Genomic DNA, 21,242 nt, shown 5'->3' on the forward strand with positions numbered 1-21,242 from the left:
TTAGAAAACACGAGAAACATAGGTAGTAGATCTATCTAATTCGACCATGGCACACGACAATCCGGAATGTAAAATACCAACAGTACGAATTGCAGTTGATCGGTTATCATAGTCAATCTCTTTGAGTAATACATCATCTACCATGTCTTTGAGCATTCTAGGCAATTTAATAAATCCTTCCTGCATGAACTTGGTACCATAATCTTCTTCAATTCTGGGTTTTGCCTCACAACCACCAAACTTCAATGGTAAGTTGTGGCCATTATCATACTGCCGGAACGCAAGATCACGTTTATGACCGTAGGCGAGACGAGACATGTTGTTGATTGCCGCTGGGGTGCGGTTTTGATTCATTCTTCTTTTGCTACTGAGGCTAGCGCTTTCGCCGGTTACAGCTTCGATCCCTTTGACCTTGTCGAAACATGACTCTATCATCGACCAAATATGAGATTGGTACCAGGCTTCATTGTGATGACGATCCATATTTCCGAATTCGTGTTCCCGGACTAACGAATGTACCACGTGGTTGACCCAATCTTCATCTGCATTTATATCTTTGTGGTAATTAGCATGAAATTGATGGTTTGTGCCTAATGCAGTACGAGTCTTTTGTGAGGAGTCAAGATTATAACTGTTTAAAAAGGTTTTGAATTCTTTTGTCGGGAATGGCATTGATTTTTTTTTTTTTTTTTTTTTTGGTATTCCTTGACAAGCAACGTGTCATACAATTTGTTGACCATTTTTTGAATCAAACCCACTCTCACTTCCTGATGTTCCTGGCCTGGAGACTTTCTGGCGTATCCAATGACTGTGAAGTCATTTCTCTTGAGGTTCTTGACATATGCCTAGCACTTTGGCAGATGCTCCATAATTGATAAATCAATGCCATTCAAATATTCATTTTTTAATGTCCATAATACTCGACATCGAACCTTTGAACCGTTTTGATCCTTCAATACTTTTCGTTCCTGTTCTTGGTTCATATATAAAACTTTCTTGGTGTTGCACCACTTTATGAAAGATAACAACGATTTCTCATCAAATCTAGTTGTATATAACATAATCAAAGAAAAAATATCCCTGGATGAGACTTTCCTTTTTATGTAAAGTGATTCGTTCCATGGCTCAGTTGGGACATACACTTGATTCAGAAACTGAACAATCTGAGCATCGTGCACTATTTAATAGTATTAATAACTAATATATCTTCCTTCGAATATAGTTTTATGACTATCGCAATTACCATGAGCAAGTAATTATAGTTAAAAGCTGAAAAAAAGTTTTGTGCAGCAGTTTTGTCTGTTACTGCATATACATCGTGGTTTAAATTCATGTACAATTTTTGATCATTTTATAGTATATTATATAGACTAGCCGACCTGCTCGCTACGCTCACTTAACGGCCGCCATCGCCTCACGGCTCGGACCCTGGCTTCCCCCACCACCACCCACACGCCCACACCATTTAATTGAGCGTTAATAAAATGCAATGTTATTGATAATAATAATAATATTGTTTATAAGGCAACATGTGTGTTTTAACAGTAATAATAAAGCTATATATAGTGATCAGATGTAAATTGATTGGGATTATTGTTGTGATATTAGCGAAGTAAAATTTCAGGATAAACAATGTTTTCAGTCTTAGTTGAATTGACGCCTTTTTTTTTATCAAGCAATATAGAAAGTCCAGATACAGATGTTACTCTTGATAAGGCGACATATAGCTGGCCATGAGTAAAAACGGGTAAGCGAAGATCAACTCCAACAATTTTAAGGGATTGCCCTTGTGATTTGTTGATAGTCATTGCAAATGAGGGCCTTACTGGAAATTGCTTTCTAGTCAAAGTGAAAGGATACTCATTTTCAAGAGTAGACGGAGTGAAACGTGGAATTACTTCAACACGGCCATCAACACTTGGTAGTTTCACTTTCAAAAGAAATTCGCCAATACTCAAGACAGTTACTCGTGTGCCATTGCATAAACCTTTTTCTACATTGATATTTCTTAATATCATGACAGGCATTCCAACTTTTAATTCTAAAACAGAAGGAGGCAGTCCATGAGGATTTAAGCTTTGAAGGTATTTAGTAGGCATTTGGCGGTCCTCAGAGCCAGTTGAGTCTTCTTGAGTAACGCGATCAACAGCAAACAATGAAATTTTGTTGCCAGGCAATTGGTCTAAAACATATCTGTTGATCTCATCCACTAAATCATTTTTTGGTGCGATAATAGTCTTTTCTTGAAAAAATTCAGGATCTAAAGTTTGCTCCATAATTTCTTTTGGATAAATTGAATCGACAAACGTGGTAAGAGAGTGATATTGCGAAATATAACGTGGCAAGAATATTTTTCCATTTAGAAGGGAATTATAAGATAAACTACCAATCCATTGTGAAAATGATTGGTCAATAGGGCTACTACCAGATAGGCGCATGTTTTCTGTGAGCTTGAGCTTTTTTAGATTTGGCCAAATTTCTATTGATTTTGCTAATGAAGCTTCGACTATATGATGGCGTTGACCATTCTTGACAACAGGTCCAATTTGGGCAAAGTCGCCTCCCAAGACAACAGGGATACCACCAAAGAGCGAGCCGAAGTTTGAGCAAATGTCTTGCAAAGTTCTACTGACAGCCTCAAAACAATGTCTGTGCTGCATAGGAACTTCGTCCCAAATTATCAAGCTACATTGCCTTAACATGGCAGCAAGGTCACTATTTTTTTTGATTAGACAAACCGAATCAGGATAGATGTTGAGAGGAATCTTGAAGCGAGAATGTGATGTACGACCACCAGGAAGCAAAAGAGAAGCAATACCAGATGAAGCAACGCAAACAACAATCTTTCCTTGTCGTCTAAAGTAATGACAAAGGGTGTTGTAAACAAAAGTTTTGCCAGTACCGGCAGGTCCTTGAAGAAAAAAGTGAGCAGTATTAGGATTGCTTGATATACTGTCAATTATCTCATCAAATACATCCTTTTGACCAATATTCATCATAGATATCTTTTGTTGATAATTCTGTTCCTCCACATTTCTATCATATGCAACTTCGGCTTGGATAATCACATTACTGTTAATCGTGCTAATCTGTTCCATTAAAGATCGCCAATGAAATAGTGGTCCAGGCATATTAAAATCTGCCAGAGTCTTACCAGCATCTATGAGAGCTTGCTCAAGTAGATATAGACCATAATCAAGCTTAGGCAGGTTTTGATGGAAGGCATTTGATGTATCATCACTACACAGTTGGTTGAGAAGTCCCAATTGTGCAATGCGAACATCTAAATCATCACAGATATTCAAGCAGAAACGATCCCAAAGGGCTTTGGGTTCATTCAATTCTTGAAACAATAAAGCAGAAACAAAAAGGGAACGCAAACTTGATCCTGAAACGAATTCAACAGCTTCTGAAAAGCATTTAAACCATTCTTGATCATCTTCAATCAGGTGCAATGCTTGACATGCCGCTCGAAAAGTAGAATATACTACACCGTTGACAGTTTTTAAATTCTCAAACGAAGTAGGACCCCGAACGACAGTGAGCAACAACCGCAGGAAAAACCTTTCGCCAGCAGTGGGTGTACAGTAGTACATTCTGCCTACAGCATAGCCTTTTTTTCTGGCTTGCCATGTTCTTTCTTTATTTTTCCAAATGTAATGAGATGGAAATTCTTGATACAAATAATTACGTCCATCATCATGTGTCAAGTTGTATTTGAAAAATCCCATCAAAGTTGAATAAGTGTTGTCCAAAGTTTGCTGTATCTCTTCAGCATTTGATTCAGGATCGAAATACACAGGCTGCTCATTCTCTAAGTGAATAGCAAGTGAAGTGACCGAGGGGTCCTCTTCATGCATAGGATATTCAAATAATCGCCATACAGCTTCAGTAGGTCCGATATATCTGCTTGTAAGATACCTTTCAATCTCATCATTTTCATATTTTAGATATACTGTGGTACGGTCAGGGCCTTTATAAACATATTTGTTTATATACTTGATAGCATCAATACTACCACACAATTCAACATTTATGTGTGCTTTGTATTTCTTGGTAAGAAATGGATTGTAAGGTACAACATGTTGATTGGTCAAGTATACAGACATCATTCCATTAGTTTCTTTATCCTTGATTTGAACACGATGAGATCTTCCATCCAGTCGTCTACGATACAAGGGGTATGAGTCCGGCATAACAGCAGTGGTGGGTTGAAAAGGCTTTGGAAAGCTTTTAGAGCATTTCAAAACACCGTATGCATCAGGAACCATGCATGGACATTTGGGATTGATATTTCCACAAGGGCCATGCATCATTTGTCCAGAGACTAAGTCTAGAAGCTCAGGATCATCATCGGATGGCAGCTCAGCGCAAATCACTTCATCAATCTTCTCGGGATCACGAAATACGCTATCATCACCTTCAAGAAACAGCAAAAGATGGCAATGAGGCAAGCCTCTTTTTTGGTATTCAATCGTTCGGATTAGACCTTTATAATCGCCAAAAATTTTCTTTTTCTTAAGGTCATGCAAGAATTCACGAAGCTTCAAATTGAACACTCGAGTAACTAAATCGGGACGATCTGCTGCAGTTTGCATTGGCCGCTGATTGCTTGGATCTTTAATGAGCTCATTTGTTATCTCTTCCCATTTTGGATTTGCCGTGAAGGTGATGAAAAAGGTAGGTTTACCAAAATGTCTCACTATAGCCATTGAGTCTTGATAAATTTTTGCCATAAATCTTGGACCTCCTACATAACTACTTGGTAAGATGAACTTGGTGCCAACTGTGCTCAAATCGCTGTTGTCATGGGCTAAAGCATCTGTTAAGCCGTTGTATACATCTGCCCATAAATTACTTTGGTTATCTCTGATCCACTCCAATTTATTCTGATCGCAGACAGCCCAAACATCGACAACATATTGCTGAAATAACCTCTTAGACAAAAAAAGAGTAGGAACTTCATTTGCTCTACTATGAAGCCTAAAGCGATAATATGCTCTTTGAGGGAGCCTATTCCTCTGACGCTCAACCTCAACGTTACTATTAGGAAGATTGACAGCTGAAAGCCTCAAACCCCAATGCCATCCATAATCACCACGTGGAAATAACAACACATAATGCAATGGCATGAACGCGGCGTGAGTTTGATTAATTCTTTTAAAAGAATTACTACCATGCTCAATACTATTGCGGTAAGTGATTTTAATATCTCTGAAGCTGGATCCAGCAAATTCAGTTAGAATAACAGCTGCTATTTCACTTGTGGTAGGCAAATTTTCTGTTCTTCTGTCATTTCCTGTTACTAAGTCCATAGTCATTTGAGGACTAAGTCTGATGTGAAAGGGAGTTGATTCCTCCTCGTTTGATGCTTGTCTCTCATATTCATCTTTAAGAATCTCATGTGCATGCTTATAAATGTTGACAAAAGGGTTGACATTATCAGTATGAAGCATGTTTGTGAGCTGCTCAATTAAATTAACATTGAGATCAGGATTGTTTGCAACTCTATTGTTGACACCAAAAGCAGGGTCGTAGATATACAGTTGTGCATATGAAGGTACAGCGTTTCTGTTTTCTGATACCTCCGAGTTGCCAATATGATTGATAGGTCCTTGTAAGTGATATAGCTTGCCGTGTATCATGAATAAAGAAGGACCAGAACCAGACCGACCTGTTGCACTGACTATATTGCAGCCAACCGAAGTAAAAGCAAAGGCCATATTGAATTGTCTAATATTCTTTAAAAAATGGGTAGACAACTCATGGTTACCAGTAAACAAATCCTTTAAAAGTTGAGGTGGGTCTCTCAGAGCATCTACTTTTACGGCACCATGCTTACAACAGGACTCCCAACTTAGAGCAGAAGCAGGAACGTTTACTGGTTTTTCTGCTGTCCAATGGAGTGCACCACAGTGCTGACATACTTTGTCCATACGACCTGGTGACCACGAGGTGAATCTGCTCAATTCTGATATATAAGCCAAAGGCTTTCTAGCTACCGAAGTTCTTGTGTTTTGAGTACGATAGTGGTTTACTCGTCGTGTCTATAATATATAAGTTAGATAAACACTTTTATGTTTCGGTCAAAATAAGTTATTACACGACAGTTCTCGCAAGTTCTATAACGACCAGGGTTAGGCATATGCACTCTACAACCACTACAGTGACGAGGTTCGTTAGTTTCAGACATAGTAGTAGTAAAAGTTTTACAGAAATAAAGAAAAAGAGGGAAAGGTTAAAAATTTAGCTCTCTGCCAAAGAAGCAGCCATTTTTTTTACATCGTGGTTTAAATTCATGTACAATTTTTGATCATTTTACAGTATATTATATATAGATAGATAGATTTCTTCAAGTTCCTCTGTTGTGAAAACGTTGTACTGCGCATAATTCTTGTCGTATGAGTCTATAATCAGCGATCTGTTAGGATGATCTGCAGAACATTGAATCCCAAATTCGAAAAATTCGTTGTCTACACTCTTCCCGATAGAGAGAAACCATTTTGTAGAGTTATCCAATTTCTTAAACATTGATTCAAATTCTGTATTGTGCTCTTCAGCATCTGGACTACTTTCGATATGAGATTCTGGGGCTTGAGATTCTAGTATCGCAATTTCATTCTTGACCTATTTTTCATCGTCTGTTCAAGAGAGCTCTTGTTCACCATAAATTTTTCTCGAAATTTTAAATAAAAATACTGTTTGACAAGTATGGTGTTCAGGGTCTAGATATCGAGTCTCTATTAATATGGACAACGGCATAAATATACTGAGGTATCCTCACCTTTTCCGGGTTATATCGTGCATTTCTAGCCCAAAGTATACAGTCTCTATGAATGTCTGTTTTCTTGAGTTTCAGCTGTGCAATTTATACAACGCAACACGGAAGGACGAAACGCATGATGACCAGTCTTCACATTGAGAGTGTTTAGCAAAGCCTAGTGCTGGAAAAGGTGTGTCATGTTTATAGTTTGAGAGAACCCATTCGGCATTCATTGTGTTTTGTTCACAAAAATAAATATAGAGTTTCAACAAGATCCAAAATTATACATGATTTTATTTGACGATGTATGCCCAGAGTTTATATACTTTTCACAGTGTAGATATTAATATATACACTATGCCGATGGCGATATGCTCACAGCCTTATGCGGATGGCGAAATGTTATATTCTATTATGCAGATCTTTACACAATTTCATATAAGCACTTGCTCCTCATTCACCAGTCTATTTTGGTAGATATACATACATATTAATAAGTCTACATTTCCATATACTCGCACTATCAATCATTAATAATGCTTGATTGCTATATAATGATTATCTTTGGAGCACAACACAGTGCTAAATACATCAAATGTTGATTAGATTGAACGTAATGAAGTCAAGTATCAATCAAAAGAAAGTAAAATGAGGTATTGTAAAAAATTACGCGTATGATTTTGCCATCCGGATGACGTTTTACTTATTTCAGGACGAGTATACGTCACCATTTCTTCCTTTCCATTCCTTTCTTTTCTATCCTTGATTCGATTGTTTTCTTTAAATGACTACCAGTTTTACCAGCTTTTCTTCCTTAGGATGAAAATCTGCTTTTATGACAGTATAAATCTACAGTGTGTAGCATGCATTCAGTAGGTATACCACCTCTCATATGCCTAGTGAAAAGGTTGTGTTCCACTTTTTATTCTCATTACTATTGAGATAAGACAATCAAGAGGGTGATAAAAGTACTATCAGGTTACACATTACTGAAACTACTTTATTTTAATATTTGATAGTACGATTTAAACGAAGATGGGCATGCAATCGACTGTTCAGGACATAGCGTCCTAGATATGCTTTTAGGCATATTAAATGAAGGCTGGAAACGGTCTTTCTTGGGTGGTTCCAGGAAGTAATCACTTCATTTTGACAGGGCCTTTTATACAGGATGAAGAGGTTTAAGACACTTCTCCGACACTACCTGTTTGTATATAAGGCAGATTATATTCTTAATTTCATTTAACGAAGCTTCAGGGGATTACTAGGTAACTAGTATAATGTGATAAATACATTCCAGAGTATCTCTCCTAGCCCAATTGCCTTCGGAAGAATACTACGTAGCCATGCTTATTTGCAAGAAGCACTAGAGGCACTGTAAGGACCAAATAAAATTTATAAAAATGTCCAAATGACGGTGAAAGTACTGTAACAAACTCTACAGCACACAATAAAACCAAGGAACAATCATATGAATTTCAACTACCTTTTTACAGAGCAAGTGCGCTGTATTATACTTAGTTAAAATTGTAATAAAAGAAGATAAAAAGAAATAAAAAAGTACCAAAACAATAATTTGTGATGCTTTTTATTTTTAGTTTATTGCATTTTTTACTTGGAATTTTTTTTTATTCAACCTTTACTAAATATTACTTTTGATTCTGGGTAGTATGTCTGATAAGCATAATCCATTGAAATCAAAGTCCACTGATACCGCTGGTACTGTTGGAAAGTCCATTGAGATGGTGAATGGTGATATTGCGATGGAAGAAGTTGATTCTTCTGGTCAAATTGGTCAATCCTTGATAAATTCTTTTGCTTCGTTGCCTAGATCATCCAGTGGAATAGAAAGAAGAATGGAGACATCCAAATCAATTGTAGAAAACTTACAGGTCATGATGATCGAATGAGAGAGTAAGCTGTTGTCCCTGGCTAAAGAGTACAATCAAGCTACTGAGCAAGGTGATACTTTGCGTCAAAAAGTAATAGAAGCAGAAATGAAGAAGGCTCAAGAGAGTATTGCTTACTTTAAAAAAAGTATTTTATTATTAAAAGAAATATGTCAAGACACAGAAGCTACTACAACAAAAAAGGACATTGCTCGTGTTGGATTGACTCTGACTAGGAAAGACTTGCCCAAATATCAGTTGGCATCAAGCATTCGCCTACCGTTCCCAAATGATGAGGCATTTGATTCGGAAGAGCGCTTCTTGAGAACGTTTGAGAAGGTTGTCTATTCGACTGGAATGAATATTGAAATGGTGTGGGATAAATACTTGCCGTTATGCATTCACTATGACCATGACCCATGGGTGGAAGCCGAGATAAAAGGGTGCCATGACTGGAAGTTAGCAAGAAAATGTTTTTTAAACAAATTCACGACTCTACACTGTACAAGGGAATCTGCTACAATGGTGTTCGCCATGGTAATGAAGGATATAGAAACTGTAACACAATACAATGCTCGTTTTTTGCGTGTGGTGAACGACGCTGATCTCAATGCATCTGATCCCATGTTGGCTTAAAGGTTTATAGCATCTTTGACGCAATCGGTTCAAGTCTGCACACGCATTGCTCAGTATGGAAAAAATGAATCCCATGGTGACTTGACAATTGAAGAATTAGCGAAGGTTGCAAGAGACATACTAGGAGACAACTACAGAAGTTATGCCGCTGAAGCTGCTTTGGTAAATGCTGGTTTGAATCTGGCATCTAGTTCTGGCTTAAGTTCAGGCTATAGTAGAAAGAAACAAAGAATGAATAACGGGAATTCATTAGCTGTTATGCCAAGCCGTGATCCTCGCATACGTGATAGAACATTTTGCAAAAAACATGGTTGGAACAAGACCCACAATACACAAGCTTGTTTCAGTACAAAAGAAAAAGAAACAAATTATGGCCTCAACAATAGGTTTTTGGACAGAAAAACAAACCTCACTCTGCGACAGATGAAAAGAAGGATTTTCTATACTGTAAAAACCCTTGGAGCCCTGGACACAAGTGCAAAGAGTAGTTTGAGCAGAAAAAGTATACGTCAATTCTTTCTGTCAAGATCAATAATGATCAACAGCCTACAAGTGAAAGAGCTCACAACCAGATAGATGAATCTTCCCCATCTGCAAAGGATGATGAGAATGATTTGGAAAATGGAATCAAAGTTATTATGATGGATAACATCAGTTATGATTGTAAGTCTCATCGACTACATAGCAAACAAGATGCATTTAAATTAATTACTCCTATTTATCTAGAGGTATTCAAACTACTAGCAAAAATTGATACTGGTAGTGACGTGACATGCCTTAAGTATAAAACTTTTAAAAACATTTTGAAGTTAAATAAAGTTATACAATTATCTGGCAGTTTAAATTTTGCATCTGTTCATAGTTCAGCTAAAAGAATTGGTAAAACGGAGCCTTTAAGCCTGTCTTATATCAATAATATCACTTTTAAGCATGAGTTTGAACTTGTAAATTTCAACCATGATCTATATTTTTCAAGTTTGTTGTCTCTGTTTAAAAACAGTAACGGCTATCTTTTGTAAGGTAATGTATATCCTCTTTGAAGATAAGAGAGACTATCCAAAGGTAATAAAGCGGTGGATCGATACCATTTTGATGATATTTTAGAGAATGGAGTATCATCTAAGAAAGTGGTTGGAAGCAAACAAATGATATTCATCGACTCAAACCAAATAACGGTGGGGGCTGCAAAATGTACAAAAAAGGATGCTCCACAAATCACACCTCATTGTAAATGATCAGTGTATAAAAAAATTTTGTTGCACTCTCTTGGTTTTTTCCCAACATTATCATTTTTTATATCTTAACTATTCATTACTGACTTGTATTCTTTGACGAGACACGCTGCTTTCAAGGATAGGCCTCCAGCCTATTAAACAAAAACAAAATCTTTAATTTCGGTTATCCTTCTAGATAAAAGGACGTTTTTGTACAGTATCATACGAAGGAAATTGTAGAATACATAAATCTCCACATACTGTTTTGATGTTTTTTTTATATCCGTAGCAACTGATTTCTTTTTTGGAAGTGAATGCTTTCAGATCAGAAGTAAAAAAAAAAGGGGGGGGGGATCCATGAACATTAAATACAAGAGGACGCAAAAACGATAATCTACGGCTTGTATGATACTTTATTTACTTTTGTGGACTGGATCCTAAATGATTAATGCTCCACTTTAACATGCACTAATAAATAAAGAGGGTGACAAGGGGAATGTAGATAGGTAGTAGAAGACGATAAGCTGTACTTTTTTTAAGGTGTTTACTGTTCTAAGAAGAAATAGTTGCCAGAGGATTTTTGCTCTTGGTCAAGTTGAGAATCAAGTTTGTTAATTCTTGGTCTATAGTTGGAAGGATCACGACGGAAGGTGATTTGAAGAGAAGCCAAGAATTTGTTCATACCAGTCAATAAAGATTGAGGGCTGTTGGCAACAGCGTGAACAGAAGGTGTACCTTCGTACACAACCACACGGTCAGCAAGGTAAGTAGCCATAATGAAATCGTGCTCTACAATGAATGCAGTTCTCTTGAAGTGAAGAATGAAACGCTTAATCACCTTGGCAGCAATAATACGCTGTTCTGAATCAAGATAAGCTGAAGGTTCATCAATAAGGTAGATATCGGCAGGTTGACCCAATGCGAGTACAATAGCAACACGTTGCAATTCACCACCAGACAAGTGCATAACCTCTTGATCAATAATGGTTTCAATATTAAGAGGTTTGATGACATCTGTGTTGAACTGAGGATTTAAGAAGGCACCCTTGATCTTCTTCAAGAAGAGCATACGAACAGTACCCTTGAATTTGGGTGAAATCTTTTGAGGCTTGTAGGAAACATTCAATTGAGGAACAGAAGATCCATCATCAGGCTTAAGAAGACCGGCTAAAAGACGAATAAAGGTTGATTTACCAGTACCGTTTTGACCCAACATCACAATAATTTCAGAGTCTGTAAATTCACCTCCTTCAACATCCAATTTGAAGTCACCAAGAATCTTTTGCATCTTGGGATATTTGTAGCTGCTGGTTTGAGTAGTGGCAAGTTCAGTGGCTGTTTCAGCAATCTTAAATGTCAATGATTCTTCACGGAAACGCAAGTTTTCTGTGGGAATGTTGCCATCCAAGAAAATGTTGATACCTTCACGAACAGAGTAAGGAAGAGTAACAACACCATATGCGGAAGGTCTACCGTAGAGAATACAGACATAATCTGAAAGATAATCCAATACTGACAAATCGTGTTCTACACAAATGATATAGGTCTTGGCGGAAAGAAGGGAGCGAATAACACGAGCGGCATTCAAACGTTGCTTAACATCCAAATAAGATGAAGGTTCGTCAAACATATAAACATCAGCTTGTTGAACAGCAACTACACCAATAGCAAATCTTTGTAATTCACCACCAGAAAGCTGGCCTACTTCACGAGTAAGAACGTCTTTGAGATCCAACATATCAATCATTTCTTCCATATTGTTGCGTTCATGCTTATCTTCCAGCAATTGACCAACTTTACCGTTGACAACTTTAGGAATATGATCAACATATTGAGGTTTAATGATGGCCTTCAAATTATCTTCCAAAATTTTGGTGAAATAATTCTGTAATTCACTACCACGGAAATACTTCAAAATATCTTGCCAATCGGGAGGATTCTCGAATTTACCCAAGTTGGGTTTCATCTTTCCAGAAAGAATCTTCAATGCAGTTGATTTACCGATACCGTTGGTACCTACTAAACCCAATACTTGACCCGGACGAGGTACAGGTAAACGGTGAAGTTTAAAGGAGTTGGCAGAATAACGATGAGTAACTTCAGAGTCGAGATTCGTTGGCAAGTTGATGATGTGAATGGCGCCAAAAGGACATTTCTTTGCACAGATACCACAACCAATACAAAGTTCCTCAGAAATCCAAGAAATTTTGGAAGTGCTTTCAACTTCAATACAAAGCTTACCTAATATATATGTTAATTTATTTCCAAATTGTGTCCTTTTTTTTTTTTTTTTTTACCCATTCGATTCACAGGGCAAGAACGTTTACTATACATAGCAGTAATATTAGTATAAAGTAAGCTATAAAAAGGTATGACGTTTTACCATTCTTGTCTACACTTCTTTGGTTTACACTTGTCAGCGCTAACAATGGCAATACGGGTAAGCTTGTCACTCATCTGGAAGAATGGGGGGGGGGTTTATTTATGAAGTGTAAGAAAAAAAGCTGACTTAAGCACCGCTACGTATGAACTTCCTCCCTATGCAGTTTAAAATTTTTATATGCTAAGCCACTTGTTATAGACTTACTGCGAACTATTGATTAGGTAATGAGTTTATAAGAAAGCACCAAGTAGGTTTATGTATTATTTCCAGTGTGGAACTGCTTATTTGTCTCAATCTATTTACACTGTTTCTTTGTTTGCCTTTCAATTCGTATTGAAGCTAAGATAGGATACTTGTATCATGCCGACAGGTTTTGATCTTTGGATAAACTGTGAACTTGAAACTTTCCGTTGTTAATATCTTAAAGTGGCATCTAAAAATATAAATTTTGTTAAAAAAGGACTGTCGTGACACTAAGAATTATTTATCTTACTTCGGCTATCCAAATCAGTAGGTTTTTTAAAGCAGCAAAAGATTGTTAAATTCTGATAGTGCTGTCAATCATTCTTTGTTAACAAAAAGATTCTTTTTTTTTTTTTTGTTTCTTCCCTACAAGTTATTTTTTTGCATGTGAGAAACCATAAATAAGAAGTAATATGGCATAAGAATATAATCTATAAGGATTCTTCATGTAAACTCTTATCATAGCTTCTGCACTTTTAGAAATGATAAAGTACATATAGCGTGATTAAAAGGTAAACTTTTGTTTTTCGAATTAAATCAGGAGTATTAATACAAAGCACTTTTATTAAGAAGCATTGCAAGTAAAATTAATCATATTTATTAATGATTTTGGAAAACAAAAAGTAAAGGCTCAAGTACTTTTTAATAATTTGCGTTAGTTATAATCTAGGTAATTAGATCTACAAGACCGTTCTCACTTGCTTTTTTTATTGTTAACTTTAAAGTAATATATATTATTACCGTTCATTAATAATTTTTGTCTGCCAAGCTATTTGATGTGCAAGAGCAAGTCTGGATCCATTTGGCCCTGGAAATCTAGTAGAGATGATAGGATATGCTCTGCCAACTGCAAGTTACCTAATCCATAAGGATCATATTACTGGTATACCTGACCGTCTGGGTAAGTCGCTTAGCAATGTTTTTAGCTATGATCCGAATCAACTTCAAGATGAAGTACAAAAAATGTTCAACTTCAGCCAAAGCAAAAATAGAAAAAAAAAAAAATTCAAATCAGCCAAACATTTTTTGTATGGCGATGGTTTCTAGAGCCTTATGGGAGAAGATGGGAAGTGGCTGTCATGGTGGAAAGATAGTTTGTTTTGAATGTAGATAAATATGAATTATTCAAGTAATTATGTATTTATTAGCGAGGTTGTTTTTGATGTTAATATCAAAAAGCAGTATCTTTGAATTGTAAATGTCTTTTATAGAATCAGATTATTATTGATACAAATAAATTTTCTTGGTAATGTCCAAACGGTATTGAAGTAATCCGATTATGTTACCAATTCTTTACTGTTTTATTTAACAAAAAGTTGTTTTCGCTTATGGTATCAAGCCTGTAATTCAAATTCTTCTTAAATATTTTATCACTTGAACTTCTTTCTGTTGCTACTTAAACATATTCAGAAATTCTCATTATTTTTTATCTTCTTTGCTTACTAATGACCCACTATGATCTTTTATAAATACTCATACGAACTATTGACACTAAATGCTTGTGTGAAAATTATGATGTCTGTCAGCTTCGATTATGGGTGTGTTTATGCTTATAATAGTAAAAAGTAAAATGATTTTGATCTTAGTGATCAATAACCAAATCTCTTTCAAACTTTCTTTATTCCTCGTTTTTCGATCTTAAATAAAAAATGCCTTTGTATGTCAGAAGTATTGTCAGTGAATATCCAAATGTATAATTGCCATAAAAGGGGGTTTAGTTTATTAGAGGGGTTGCAATAGTAATTTTAGGAAGTGGAGATATCGTTGCCCAAACTAATTCTAAGAAAAAATTGGTTTGAAGCTGATAGTTTGTATGATAGTTCAACACCCTATGGTACAGCTTTAGCCATTTCTTAGTAAAGTAACAGAAGGAGCACAGTCAATAAAAAAAAAACAGCCTTGTTACACTTGGAGTTCGGTCTTTATTGTATCGTCTACTTTACTGTACAATCTGTAGTCAGTCTTCTCAGGATTCAACAATGGCTCAATCTCATCACAACACAGATTCTACTCTGCCAATACTGAACATTTACAATACCTTCCTGTACACTATCCAAAGAAATGAAGGATATGGACGGATATTTTTAATCATTTTAGTTCATATACTGCTCTTTCCCAAAATAATGCACATTCAATCTGGTCTTTTTAAAGGCTTTCTTTGTTGACAGCATTGACCTCTGGATACTCAGTTTCTATGTTCTTTCACTCACCAAGAACGCAAACCAGAAATATGCTCTTGACAGACTTTCTTTTCATTGATTATTAATACGATGCCACAGTCACCATCCTCAAAAGGACAGCACAATACATCAGTTGTTTGAGAAACAGGATAATAAGAGAAGGTCACAAAAAATGGGTTGTGAAACTTGGAAACCCCAAAGAGGAGTTGCGACAATGGTGTAAAAAAAAGACATGAAAATAAAATAAAAATCTAATGAAACACTAGATAATGACTGCAAGAAGGATTCTGAAAAGACAGTATAAAGTAGAGCTCACAATGACTTGGGCTTAGATCATGGTTTGCTTGATTGAAACGTGTATCTTTTGTGGAGATTGTCCTCCTTGTGTATCATGGTTTTTAAAATCGTGCGATAAAAACAGGCGGTCTTTGGAAGCACGTTGTTTTAAACGCTTAAACAGGTCCTCCCCTTGTCTTTTCATGTTTTTAATTTCTGATCTGTGATATCAACGCTTCAATTCGATTAGCTAATTGGAAAAATAAAGGAAGGAACGAAATCAGTAGGATTTGATTCATTAATTAAAAAAAAAAATGAAAAAGAAGCGATAGGAAGCGGATATGAATATGAGTCAAAATGTATAATTTTACAAAGAAATGTCAACTTCTTACATCCGATCTGATGGAGGACAATCATTTCTCAAATCTATTAGCCAAGTGGTATTTATAATACATTTAGTACAAGGGGTAGCCAATAATAACCCTGGATTATTGACCAGACTCAGGCTAAACGTTTAATCTTTCACCGAAAAGTGGTTTTTGAACAAGTTTGTTGATAACCTTTAAAAGATTTTTTTTTGATATGTTTGATTGGCTAAACCATGTTTGACCATTTGGTTTGACATTCATTTTACTAATAAAGCCTTTACAGATAATACCAGTAATCTCAACTATGATAATCTATTAAGATTTTTTTCAAGAAAGGGATATGAAGGGTACAATTACCAATTTGTTCAATTTACTATTATTTATCTTACTCTTTATTGGATAATATTTTCGGGGTATCAATTGTTTTTAAAGATTAAAAAAAAATTTTTTTAGTCAAGGCTCTTCTTCTTCTTTATTTCTTACATTTCTTTCTCACTAATTCTCTTTTTCAATCCCCCCACTTCTTGTGTTTATTATCGACAAAATGGAGGTTGCCTTAATGCAAGCAAAGAAAACATGCCCATTTATTCATTTGGCATCTGCTTCTTCTCTTCGTAGAATGACTTCTTCTGGTACGAGTACTTTGATTACTAAAGCCAAACAATGTCCTGTAATGAGTCAAGCCATCTCTTCTCGTTCATTCTCTACTTCTCGTGCTGTTCATCAAGCCCCTACTAAGCCTGTGAAGGCAGTTGAAGGTAAAACAGATTTATTGTGTCACATGAACATTTTAAGAGTGTGTGAATTTACTTTTTTCATATGAAACCTTAGTTGCTAACCAGTCTCGTCCTGTTGCTCCTGCCGTCTCTCATCAGACACAAAAGCACTTTGATTATGAAAGCTTTTATGAAGAAGAATTGGAAAAGAAGCACAAGGATAAGAGTTATCGTTATTTTAACAACATCAATCGTCTGGCTCAAAAATTCCCCCGTGCCCACACTGCTCGTGTCACGGATGAAGTCACTGTTTGGTGTGCCAATGATTATTTGGGTATGGGAAGAAGTCCTGTGTTGACTGAACCAATGAAGTAAGTTAACATTTATTTATTTTTTACCGGAGAAAAAAAAAAAAACAGAAATTGACTAATGCATTTTATTATAGGCGTACTTTAGATCGTTACGGTGCTGGTGCTGGTGGTACTCGTAATATTGCTGGTAATGCTGATCTTCACTTGCGTCTTGAGTCTGAATTAGCCGATCTTCATCACAAGGAAGGTGCTCTTGTTTTCTCTTCTTGTTATGTAGCTAATGATGCTACCCTGGCTACCCTTGCTTCTAAATTACCAGGCTGTGTTATCTTTTCTGACGCGCTCAATCACGCTTCTATGATCGAAGGTATTCGTCATTCAAAGGCAGCTAAAAAGATTTTCCGCCATAATGACATGGAACATCTCGAACAATTATTACAATCGGTTGATCCCAGTGTTCCAAAGTTGATTGCTTTTGAATCTGTTTACTCCATGTGTGGTTCTATTGGACCCATTCGTGAGATTGTTCGTTTAGCCAAGAAGTATGGTGCTATCACTTTCTTGGATGAAGTGCACGCTGTGGGAATGTATGGTCCCCGTGGTGCTGGTGTTGCTGAGCATCTTGATTATGACCTGAACGCTACTCATCCTACGATGGGTAACGGTAGTATTTTGGATGAAATTGATATTATTACTGGCACATTAGGTAAAGCCTATGGTGTAGTTGGTGGTTATATTGCAGGATCTGCTTCTCTTGTTGACATGATCCGTTCTTATGCCCCTGGTTTCATCTTTACCACTTCTCTTCCTCCTGTTGTTGTTGCCGGTGCTATGGAATCTGTCAAGTATCTCAAGAACTCTTCTGCTGAACGTCAATTGCAGCAAATCAACACTCGTACCGTCAAGTCACGCTTGGGTGATCTCGGTATTCCTGTTGTTCCCAATCCCTCCCACATTGTTCCTGTTCTCTTGGGTGATGCCGCTGCTGCCAAGTTAGCCTCCGATGAACTCTTGTCTGAACACGACATTTATGTTCAAAGTATCAACTACCCCACTGTACCTGTTGGAGAAGAACGTCTTCGTATCACTCCTACTCCTGGCCACAATGAGCACATGATTGATGAGCTTGTTCACTCCCTTGAAAAGATCTGGTCTCGTTACGATTTCAAGCGTGTGGGTGACTGGACTGCTGAAGGTGGTTGCGCTGGTGTTGGTATTGAAAATGCCGTTCAACCCGAGCCCATGTGGACTGATAAGCAACTTGGTCTTGATGCCAATAATGCTAAGGAAGCTGCTGTATTGGTCAATTAAAACATTTGTCGTTTAATAAACAAAAATGTAAGAGTGCTCCTTTGCATTTTCTCTTTCCTATGCTTCAATCTTCTTTTTTTTTCTTGTGAAACATAATAACATGGGTATTTTTTTATCTCCCATTACATAATAATCAGTTTTGTGTGAAGTACTGGTTGATTGTAGATTTATTTTAGTGTAACAGTGATGCGTTGAATAACAAGAGCAGTCGGAATGCAAGAATGCTTATTGGTGTCGTTGCTAAATTTTTTATTTATTTCTTTCACTACCAAAGACAGCACTTTTCATTGTTTGTATGAAAGATTCATGACTATGGAAATATGGTTAGCCATTTTAATTTAAACGCTCAATGCTGATACTATGATGTTGAGCAACGCTAACTGAAATAATCCTATCTTAATAATTGATGGCGACCTTTTATTATAATTATTTTGGTTTTTGTCCTGTCTTTTGATGACTTTAAAGCTAAGAAAAGTTCTTTCAATATAGAACGAGAAGGAGCGTGGAATGAATGATGACAGTGTCCATATTGTTCTTAATCCTTCTCTTTTCATAGTTCAAAGTTTATTTTTATGTACCACTGAAGGTTATGTTCCATAAGGAAATGTATACAATAAGTCATTTTAATAGGTTTATTAAGTCTAAAGGTAACATGTAAGCATTGCTGTAGTCTTTTTGTCCTAGTTTTTAATCTATCCTTAGCTTTCAATGATGATTGTTATTTACAACCTTATGTATTCTTTATGCCTGTCTGTATTTATCGTAGTTTTTTAATTATACAACATAGTTTAAAGTCAAACGATATGAAATCATGTATTTATACTTTTTTTCTAGAAGCATTATAATTTTTATTGACCTAATACGTTTGATAATTCGTCATCATCACGAACAAGTTGGTTCACTTGTTCAATCATAGCAGCAGCATCTTCTGGTCCTGATACGCTTCTTATATAATTCCTTACTTTCTCCAACCTTGTATAAGCCCCATTTTCATTTGACATGATGAGTTCCATTCTTGCTTCAAGAATAAGTTTCTGAAGATGAACAGGCAATTGGTAAATATCATCAGAAAGTGGCATCTCTTTTAGGTACCGCTTCATGTCTGGTGCCATGAATAAATTTAAAATGTATATTTGTGAAAATGGCTGCATATCTTCCAAATAGACCGAGTTTAACGGTGGTGTTGAGAGTGGTGGTGGTACAGCCTCGTTGTATTCATCAAATGGATTAAATGGTGCGCTTTCTTTTGGGCAAAACTTACAGCAACTACTTCTTCTTCGACCTTTTTCAAATATATTGGATGAATGTGTGTCTGTCATTGAGAAAGAAATAAGAAAAAAAAAATGATTGCATAAATTTTATTTTGTTACAACTTTTAACGTCATTCATTCTTCATTTTTATATATTTTTTTTTTATTTCTCTGCAGTAACCGTTGTCCGAGTTATTGTTGCTCCCAAGAGTCTTTTCAGTAGATTAGTCCTTGTTTTTATGAGCGATTGACGACTTGATTTCTTGCTTTTAAATAACTTTTGGATTAAATCTTCTAATATCATAATAATAAGACCTAATCTTTCTATTTGTTCTCCTGTTGTCACTTTTAATAACTGCTGTCGAACTAAATTAATCGCCTCTTCAAGTTCTTCTCTTGTCAAGATAGGTTCTAAACTTTCCATAGCTGTGGATGAGCTTACGATGATCCTCAAACATGAAAGTCTACCATATTTGGCTGCTTGTAATATCAACGTACCCTGTTTTGTCCTACGTGTTTGGCTATCCAAAAAATCACCTTTTATTTTTACATTTGCTTTTATTGTGTGAATAAGCCAATCAAGAGTAAGGCTGTGATCACCATTGGCTAAAAGGCTAAACAAAGCAGATTTTCGGCTGACATCCGTAGCATCTATATCAGCACCTGCATCAATCAATAGCTTTAAAACTGGTCCAGGCAAAGGACAAAACCGCGCTGCATAATGTAGTGGTGTCCAACCATCTCCGTCTCGAGCATTCGGGTCAGCATCATACAACAGAAGCATCTGAGCAGCCTCAAGTGGGTTCATACAGTGCAAAAAGATAGCGTGAATGGCTTGAATGTTGTACATGTTGCGAGCGGTGGCATCAGCGCCATGTTCAAGCAGCAGTTTGAGTGGTTGGATAGGGTTGGATACATTGGAGATAAGAAGGTGGAGTAAAGTACATTCGGTGTTTGGGTCGCGTTCGTCTAATAAATGCGTCTTGTTTTGAACAAAATAAGAGAGCGCCTCTACGTTGCCTGTCTCGGCTGCTTTCCAAATAGAAATAGCTGGTTTTTTTTCAATGTCTATAATGATTTGATCTTGAGGTTTTGTGACGACTAAAAAAACAGGCATGAACAATGGTTTATAATATACTTTTTCTCTTTACTCTCTGTTAAATCAACATCAACAAAACAAGAGTCCTTTTGGTTTTCAATGTTAGTAAATGATTCAATGAAGATAAAAATATGAATTTACAGCAAAGTTAACAATAGGAGCAGATTGAATCATGTTTAAAAGAAAGACACTCTATCTCAACATTTTATATATCATTTTTCATTACGTTCATTCCCCTTGCCTTTTCTATTTCCCTCTCTCTCTCTCTTCTCCTTCGAACTCCCTCTTTTATTTTATTTTTTAAGCTAAATACATATTTTTGAGATTTTACATTAACATTCTCTGTTTTCCAAAAAAGGAAATCTCGAACTGTAATACAGTCTATTTAAAGGTCACGTGCACTCACCCATTTATACTGTCTGTTCCTCCCCCCTCGTGTTTATTTCAAAGTACGATTTCGTCTTTTATTTTTTTATTTTATTACGCTAGAAAAGAACTTGGACTTTTTTCTTCTTTCTTTTCTTCTTGTGTGTGTGAGGAGGTGAGTGAAAGATAGAGAGAAAAAAAGAACTTTATATTTTAGCTTATATTTATTCCCCCTCT

General features: G+C 36.2%; 8 protein-coding genes across 8 annotated transcripts; 3 read left to right on the forward strand and 5 right to left on the reverse strand.

Moving 5' to 3' along the window:
• On the reverse strand, window positions 1-318 carry RO3G_12206 (uncharacterized protein; the record flags this gene model as incomplete). The annotated part of the gene is made up of 1 exon (XM_067666790.1): window positions 1-318. The coding sequence occupies one exon, from the start codon at window positions 316-318 to the stop codon at window positions 1-3; it is 318 nt and encodes a 105-aa protein (XP_067522891.1).
• A 1,220-nt stretch (window positions 319-1,538) lies between these two features.
• RO3G_12207 (uncharacterized protein) lies at window positions 1,539-6,193 on the reverse strand (the record flags this gene model as incomplete). The annotated part of the gene is made up of 3 exons (XM_067666791.1): window positions 1,539-1,556; window positions 1,707-6,047; window positions 6,104-6,193. 3 exons carry the CDS (start codon window positions 6,191-6,193, stop codon window positions 1,539-1,541), a joined length of 4,449 nt encoding a protein of 1,482 aa, XP_067522892.1.
• Window positions 6,194-7,358: 1,165 nt separating this feature from the next.
• Window positions 7,359-7,902, forward strand: RO3G_12208 (uncharacterized protein; the record flags this gene model as incomplete). Its single annotated transcript, XM_067666792.1, has 2 exons — window positions 7,359-7,406; window positions 7,783-7,902. 2 exons carry the CDS (start codon window positions 7,359-7,361, stop codon window positions 7,900-7,902), a joined length of 168 nt encoding a protein of 55 aa, XP_067522893.1.
• A 531-nt stretch (window positions 7,903-8,433) lies between these two features.
• RO3G_12209 (uncharacterized protein) lies at window positions 8,434-8,673 on the forward strand (the record flags this gene model as incomplete). Its single annotated transcript, XM_067666793.1, has 1 exon — window positions 8,434-8,673. One exon carries the CDS (start codon window positions 8,434-8,436, stop codon window positions 8,671-8,673), a length of 240 nt encoding a protein of 79 aa, XP_067522894.1.
• Window positions 8,674-11,046: 2,373 nt separating this feature from the next.
• RO3G_12210 (translation initiation factor RLI1) lies at window positions 11,047-12,959 on the reverse strand (the record flags this gene model as incomplete). The annotated part of the gene is made up of 3 exons (XM_067666794.1): window positions 11,047-12,743; window positions 12,800-12,828; window positions 12,886-12,959. The coding sequence occupies 3 exons, from the start codon at window positions 12,957-12,959 to the stop codon at window positions 11,047-11,049; spliced, it is 1,800 nt and encodes a 599-aa protein (XP_067522895.1).
• Window positions 12,960-16,496: 3,537 nt separating this feature from the next.
• Window positions 16,497-18,290, forward strand: RO3G_12211 (uncharacterized protein; the record flags this gene model as incomplete). Its single annotated transcript, XM_067666795.1, has 3 exons — window positions 16,497-16,710; window positions 16,784-17,039; window positions 17,114-18,290. 3 exons carry the CDS (start codon window positions 16,497-16,499, stop codon window positions 18,288-18,290), a joined length of 1,647 nt encoding a protein of 548 aa, XP_067522896.1.
• Window positions 18,291-19,138: 848 nt separating this feature from the next.
• RO3G_12212 (uncharacterized protein) lies at window positions 19,139-19,402 on the reverse strand (the record flags this gene model as incomplete). The annotated part of the gene is made up of 1 exon (XM_067666796.1): window positions 19,139-19,402. One exon carries the CDS (start codon window positions 19,400-19,402, stop codon window positions 19,139-19,141), a length of 264 nt encoding a protein of 87 aa, XP_067522897.1.
• Window positions 19,403-19,923: 521 nt separating this feature from the next.
• On the reverse strand, window positions 19,924-20,813 carry RO3G_12213 (uncharacterized protein; the record flags this gene model as incomplete). Its single annotated transcript, XM_067666797.1, has 4 exons — window positions 19,924-20,004; window positions 20,091-20,641; window positions 20,692-20,725; window positions 20,781-20,813. The coding sequence occupies 4 exons, from the start codon at window positions 20,811-20,813 to the stop codon at window positions 19,924-19,926; spliced, it is 699 nt and encodes a 232-aa protein (XP_067522898.1).
• Window positions 20,814-21,242: the final 429 nt, after the last annotated feature.

Source organism: Rhizopus delemar, genomic scaffold (assembly GCF_000149305.1).
Source record: "Rhizopus delemar RA 99-880 supercont3.10 genomic scaffold, whole genome shotgun sequence".
NCBI lineage: Eukaryota > Fungi > Mucoromycota > Mucoromycetes > Mucorales > Rhizopodaceae > Rhizopus > Rhizopus delemar.